We start from the raw sequence: 7,635 nt of genomic DNA, 5'->3' as shown, positions 1-7,635 counted from the left end.
CGCCCACCAGGCCGTGGTCTTCGTCCGTGTAGCTCTGTAGAAGAAATGTAGGTAAGTAAACAATTGCACGACATCCTAAATCTCAGATCGCAGATAAATCACAAAGAAAAAAAGGAAGCAAGTCAATAGACATTACGCACGCAGGTCTAGAAGAGTTTTAAATTACACATTTAAACTGGTGAGGGTAATTTCATTTTGAGGTAGTACGTTGTAGTTATTTACAATTATTGTCAAACCACTGACTCCAATCGAATTCATGAAGCTTATCTAAAATATCATGCCATATTAAGGTACTCGTATGTATTTTTGGGAATCGAACCTAAGAATCAATACTCTGACAACGATACTTAGATACATTTTAGAGTATAGACTGATTAGACTGTTATAGATTTTTTTAAGAAATGATTATAGAAAATATTTCATATTATGTGAGGGAATAAATTAACTGAGAGTTTGAAGTGATAATAATAATAAATACACCTTATTGTACACTCTACACAGTAACAAGAACAAAAAAGAAATTATTGTTAAACGCTAAATATACAAAACGAACAAAAGGCAAAAGTCGAGAATAGGGATGATGACTGGGTAATGAAATCGAAATTCTATTTAGTCCGTCAGACAGATAATAAGAAAATATTAGACTCATATTTTTTATTTTTTTCCATAATCGAATAATTACAGTATTATATTGAGTTGATTGAAATGTCGCATGACGTCACTTTTGAGTAAAAATTCTACTCAAACGTGACGTATCGCGCCATTTCAACTCGATGTAGCACTGTTATTATTTAATTATGAAAGAAAATAAAAAATATGAGTCTAATATTTTCTAATTATCTGTCTGACGGACAAATAATTGAAATTTTGTCATCTAGCCTATTCCTATACGTTCTATACCCAGATTCTGCTGGCCAAACTTACCATCTGCTGGAAGTAGACGTCCCTCCTCTGCAGCAGGCGGGAGATGAGCATGGCGTGCTGGAAGTGCACGTTGTCGTCCGCCGTGCCGTGGATCAGGAAGTAGCGCTTGTCGCGGAACGCCTCCACCTGGGAGGACCAGATCGGAGGTTAAATCATCTTCATCTCCATCAATATCATTATTTTCATCAACATCATTATCTTCACCAACATCATTATCTTTATCAACACCATTATTTTCATCAATATCATTATCTTCATCAACATCATTATCTTCATGAACATTATATCTTCATCAACATCATTATTTTCATCAACACCATCATTATTATCGTTAGCTTTAACATTATCATTATCGTTATACCATCATCATCATTTTAGAGCAAGCCTGGTCAAACCCAGGCACGCGGGCCACCGACGCCACCGTGGCCCACCAAGGCAGCCGGCTTTGATTTTTAAAAAGCTGTGAACCATTTTATGCTTGGGAATTTATTAATAAGTTTAACATACCACATCTTCTGTAAGAAGCGATGACTCAGCGTACCCAGTAGGATTGTTCTGAGGTTGGTCCATGTACCGCTCTGTGTAGATAGTATCTGTAAAGCAAACAAAGTGACATTGAACGATAATATGAAACCGAAGCGTGTGGTGTTTTTTGATATACCTAATAATATTATTTATTCCTCTATTTCTACTTTAAAAATTGCTTTCTAGTAAATCAAAAATACTACTGGCAACATTAGTGACTTAAGCTGGGCCCCGATTGCGCTAATTTGTAATGTCTCCAATTAGTTCGCTCCGTTTACATTACAGCTTCGTTTAAACTAGCTGTCAAAACGACACCGCGATACGCTTTATTGTCAAAACAGCTGATGTTCGTTCGTCGTCCAGTCGCATTGCAGTTGAAAATATGTATTCACCGCAATTGGGGCACGGATATAATAAAGAAGAGGAAAGATTTGATTTCGTGTTTGTTTCTATTGAATAGGCTCCGAAACTACAGAATCAATATGGAAAATTCCAGCCAGTAGTATGACCGGCCCCGATGCAGGGCGGGGCCGTCCTACCCTACACTCACCGTAGAAGCGCCAGTCTACGACGGGCGCGACGGCAGCGACGCCGCGTACCCGCCGTACGACCAGCCCCGATGCAGGCGGGGCCGTCCTACACTACACTCACATGCAGGCGGGGCCGTCCTACACTACACTCACATGAAGAGCGGGGCCGTCCTATCCTACATTTTAATTAAGGGCAGGGCCGTCCTACCCTACACTCACATGCAGGGCGGGGCCGTTCTACACTACACTCACCGTAGAAGCGCCAGTCAGACGCGACGGCAGCGACGCCGCGTACCCGCCGTACGACCAGCCCCGAAGCAGGCGGGGCCGTCCTACTCTACATTCACATGCAGTGCGGGGTCGTCCTACCCTACACTCACATGCAGGCGGGGCCGTCCTACACTACACTCACATGAAGAGCGGGGCAGTCCTATCCTACATTTTAATTAAGGGCAGGGCCGTCCTATCCTTCACTTATGCAGGGCGGGGCCGTCCTACCCTACACTCACATGCAGGGCGGGGCCGTCCTACACTACACTCACATGCAGGGCGGGGCCGTCCTACCCTACACTCACCGTAGAAGCGCCAGTCCACGACGGGCGCGACGGCGGCGGCGCCGCGTACCCGCCGTACGACCAGCCCCGATGCAGGGCGGGGCCGTCCTGCACTTCTTCTTCTTCTTCTTCGTTGCGACACTCTTGCCAGAGTGGTCGTGGTCGTCACACCAGGTCCAGTGGCAAGTCTCACAATCCGTCGCCATTCCTCCCGCACTGCAGCCTTTCTTGTGCACTCGTGGAGTGGACCATTGAGTGCGGTTTTGATCTGGTCAGTCCAGCGCATGGGCGACCTGCCGCGCGCTCTTGTGCCCTCAACCTTCCCCTGCACGACAAGTCGTTCAACAGAAGCGACGTCTCCACGTGTTATATGGCCAAAAAAGTGAGTATACGACTTTGGTCGTCCTTCCCTACACTCACCGTAGAAGCGCCAGTCCACGACGGGCGCGACGGCGGCGGCGCATCGGAACACGTCGCCGCCCCGCGCCAGCGCAAGCGACGCGGCGTACCCGCCGTACGACCAGCCCCAGATGCACGTGCGGTTGCCGTCTACCCAGTTGAAGTTCTGCTGAAGGTATCTGTTGGAGAAAGTGCTTAGTCAGAAAAGTTCTCGAGTGAACCGATAACCACGGACTAGAAAACATACGCCCGTGTTCACAAACGATGCTTAAGTGAAGCAGCAAATCGAACGCACAGCGTTGAATAGAGCTCTGTGATTGGTTCGTGTGTGAAAATGTGTGTCCACATGCACTATGAGACCTTAGAGTAAAATTTGTAAATACGGGCGAGAGCTCTTTGTGCTTGCTTGTGCTTAGTGCTATTGGCTCCCTTAATGAACCAACGATCTTGTAAAGGAACATGGATGCTGTTAGAGTAGATCTGGTTGTTGTGGAAATCCATCGGGGAGGCTTTCGTCCAGCAGGAAGTGTCATTAGTTGAAACGAAAGTCTTTATCATAATCATGCAGGAGGACGAGCGTCTCTAATTTGCCAGAAACAAATGATCGGAAGTAATCGATCTAGCTTACACTACTGAGGAGCTTTACGCTGGCCAGACAGTTTGGATAGGACTCACTTGCCTCTTACGACATCCACTGGAAGAGTTATTCTGGTTTAACTGGTTATTCTAATCTGCTGGGTAAATCTGTTGAACTAGCTTTTACCCGCGACTTCGACCATGAATTTTGACACAGTGTAGGATTCTGTACTTCTAGCATGAACAACTTTAGTCTTCGACTCGTTTGCGAATTCGACAAAATTCGATACTCTACCTTCGAATTAAACGATAACGTGACAATTTTGATTTTTAAAATAAGTTTCGTGCAACCATTTCTCATACTAAGTTCACTTTACGACGTTCACAAGGGCGCTGTTGTAGTTTTTGTACTAAATCTTTTGATGGCGATTCAAATACGCAAACGATTCCAACTAGAAAGTTTTTCGTACTAGCCGTACTGTTTGGTAATATGTAGTAAATATACCTGGTGACAGTGATCTGGTCCTCAATTTCAACCGTTCCCAGCCTCCTGTTAACAGCGAACATGTCCTCGACGCCTCTGAGCCCAGAGCCTCGGCCGTCGATCTGGGCGACCGCGATGCCGTAGCGGCTTACTAAGGAGGATCCCCAGTCCACGTTCCAGGCTTTAGTCACCAGAGCTGTGTCGGGGCCGGCGTAGCTGAAAATTAACAATTAAATACTTATTACTCTTGACTAGCTTTCCGCCCGCGGCTTCACCCGCGTGGAATTTTGTCTGTCACAGAAAAACTTTATCGCGCGCGTCCCTGTTTCAAAAACCGGGATAAAAACTATCCTATGTTCTTTCCCGGGACTCAAACTATCTCTATGCCAAATTTCATCAAAATCGGTTGCGAGGTTTAAGCGGGAAAGCGTAACAGACAGACAGACAGACAGAGTTACTTTCGCATTTATAATATTAGTTGGGACTAGTTGGGATAAAATCATCATCATCATCATTTTAGCCACATGACGTCCACTGCTGAACATAGGCCTCCCCCAATGACTTCACATCGCACAGTTGGTAGCGGCCTGCATCCAGCGCCTTCCTGCTACCTTTATCAGGTCGTCGGTCCACCTTGTGGGTGGACGTCCCATGCTGCGTTTTCCGGTACGTGGCCTCCACTCCAGAACCTTGCTGCCCCATCGGCCGTCAGTTCTGCGTACTGTGTGCCCTGCCCATTGCCACTTCGGTTTGCTAACCCGTGAGCATAGCTCTTTCCGTCAGCAAAACTCTTCTTGGGAAGCCGTCCACGATAGGCAGAGACGGCCGGATGGTCAGAGTAAGAAATTACCAAAAAATGTATCAAAATACTCACACGTATACCAGCAGTGGGAGGTTGGTCCTGTTCAAGTAGTCGTGCATCACCTGTATTTGGACGTCGGCGCTTGGAAAGCCGTCCACGATAGGCAGAGACGGTCGGATGGTCAGAGTAAGAAATGATCAAAAAAAGATTCCAACAAATGTAATAAAAGTACTCACATGTATACCAGCATTGGGAGGTTAGTCCTGTTCAAGTAGTCGTGCGGCACCTGAATTTGCACGTCGGCGCTTGGGAAGCCGTCCACGATAGGCAGAGACGGCCGGATGGTCAGATTAAGAATTTACCAAAAAATTTATCAAAACACTCACACGTATACCAGCAGAGGTAGGTTAGTCCTGTTCAAGTAGTCGTGCGGCACCTGTATTTGGACGTCGGCGCTTGGGAAGCCGTCCACGATAGGCAGAGACGGTCGGATGGTCAGAGGAACCTCGCGGTTTGCGAGCAGAGCTGCCACCTCGGCGTTTTCCTCCCATACGCGGACGCGTTCACCGTCCTGGAATAAAAAATAAACTTGTTATAAACTGAACTAAGATGTAAATAAATAAAAGTCTAGTCACAGGTATCTTCTATCTGTACTACAGTTATACACACACCGGCAGATTTAGAGGAACGGAAAAAAAAGCATCAATATCTTCATTATTTTAGGAAAAAAATGCCTATTTATGACATTATTTTTTAATTTAATTCTAAATATGAAAAAAATAATTGCCAACAGTATATTTTTTTAATTATTTTGTTTAAATTACCCCATCAACAGTTTCGTTGAGTGTTTTGAATTGAATGAAGCTTTTGCTAATTTGGATTTCTTTTACGTGAAAGATGTTTTTTTCTGAGAATTTTGTTGTGTAAGCATTCAGTTACTTATAAGGGTTTATTATGCCCAGCTTAGCACCGTCAGAAATCATTAAGGCAGATGAAATGAGAAGTAACGGCCATGCATACAAATCGGCTGCCGTAAGACGTCGTTGATCAGTATCGACCACCCATGGCAGTAACCAACGGTACAGATTGATCATTTCTGTCGTTAGGAGGAGGGTTCAAGTCAGAAAAAGGCGTACTTCGCGACGGGATGACCGTTTTTTACAACTTCGAGTTTTCAGAAAGTCGCGGTTACCTGCTGTTCAAGCCAGAAATAACCTTAAAGACACTCGAGGAGTAAGAGTGACTGAGCCCACAGTTCACAGGAGATTTACTGAAGTTGGTATAGGGTCGTGCATACCCGAGAAAGCTCCAACTTGTGACACAGCACCGAAAAAACATATTGAACTTTTCACGTGAATATCGTGATTGGGTCTTGAACGACTGGAGGCATGATCTCTTCACTTATGAGTGCAGAGTTCTCTTAAACCAGATCGATGGAAGATAGCGAATATGGAGACACAAAGAGAACGTAACATTTAGTCTTAATTTTGAAAATATCGTGGTTTATGGAGGTAGCTTAATTCTGGTGTGGGGAAGGATTTTTTTGGGAGCTCGCACGGAGTTAGTGGTGGGTGATGGAGGAAATACGACTTCTGAATGGTACACTAGGAACATTTTAGAAGAACATGATGTGCCATTTACTCCATTTATTGTGGACTCCTTTAGTTTAATTCACGATAATGTTCGTTTTCACAGTGCTCGCTCAGTACAGGCACATCTAAACCATTTGGATATACCCATGATGCAGTGGCTGGCAAGATCCCTAGACAAGAATCCTATAGAGCATGTCTTGGACTTTCTTAAAAGATGTGTTAAACTCAGAATACCACCGGTGGTGTTGAGAAACGCGTTACTAGAGGAATGGCAGACATTGCCCCAAAATACCCTTCATATCATTAACTGCAGCATGCTCAGATGAATGGAAACCATCATCAGAGCAAGAGGGGGAAATACCCATCATTAATTCATTCATTTGGATAGTGATAAGCTACCCTAATTTTTAATCTGGCCACAATTTCTAATTTTTGTTCAAAACTGAAAAATTGAAATTTCGTTTCGATGATTTTTTATTAAATAAAAACGACTAAATATTTAAAAAATATATGTTATTTTATTTTATTTTAATTATCTCTTTATTTTGTATAATAAATATTTCATAGATCAGTAGTAATTTTCCTTATTTTCATACTTTTTTTTGCGTTCCGCTAAATCTGCCGGTGTGTGTATAATACTATGGCACTTCATGTAAGACGATTCGGTGTTCTTGAAGGTGCTATAACTTCAAGATCCGGCTCGAAGGACCAGGAGTACACTAACTTTACAACAAAATTTTATGTAATGGTCATGAAGAGGAAGAGTGCTCATTTGTATTGGGGATAGGTGATGCCGTCTCCCGCGTTGGCCGTGTGGTTCCGGCAGAGTAACATATCTCTAGAACCTCTTTATGACGAAAAAGGGAAAATTATGCGAACATCAAGCCTTCCCAAGCGATCAGACCAGCGTAGGGAGTGTGTAACAAATCCTTATATCCTCTGGTCAATTAGAGAATTCGTTGTCCTGCAGTGAAGTCTAAATGACCTGCTAATGATGATGACTTACAGAATTGTAGATGAACGTCTGCGGGATTTCAGGGCCGGCGCAGTTGATAGCGAGGCGAGCGCCATTAGCACTGAGGGTTGCCTCGTTGTACAGACACGCGGCGTCATCAGTACGAGTGATTCCGCAGGTGAAACATGAGACTCCACCAGTCGCGTTTACTGAGTAGATATACCGTTCAGCGGAATCTAGACACTAAATCCTCCTGCATTAGAAACTAAATGACCTGATATGACTTACAGAATT

At 44.2% G+C, this 7,635-nt stretch overlaps 1 protein-coding gene across 1 annotated transcript; it reads right to left on the bottom strand.

Moving 5' to 3' along the window:
• Window positions 1-4: 4 nt before the first annotated feature.
• LOC114358107 (venom dipeptidyl peptidase 4-like) lies at window positions 5-7,577 on the bottom strand (the record flags this gene model as incomplete). The annotated part of the gene is made up of 7 exons (XM_028311988.1): window positions 5-34; window positions 925-1,050; window positions 1,432-1,517; window positions 2,954-3,111; window positions 4,014-4,208; window positions 5,181-5,365; window positions 7,393-7,577. Coding segments are annotated over 7 exons (965 nt in total), but the record flags the coding sequence as incomplete, so codon positions are not given.
• Between the last annotated feature and the right edge of the window lie 58 nt (window positions 7,578-7,635).

This window comes from Ostrinia furnacalis, unplaced genomic scaffold (genome assembly GCF_004193835.3).
Source record: "Ostrinia furnacalis isolate ACB-3 unplaced genomic scaffold, ASM419383v2 OfSCF3688, whole genome shotgun sequence".
NCBI lineage: Eukaryota > Metazoa > Arthropoda > Insecta > Lepidoptera > Crambidae > Ostrinia > Ostrinia furnacalis.
The sequence above is the reverse complement of the archived record's forward strand: the minus strand, read 5'-3'. Positions and strand labels throughout refer to the sequence as shown.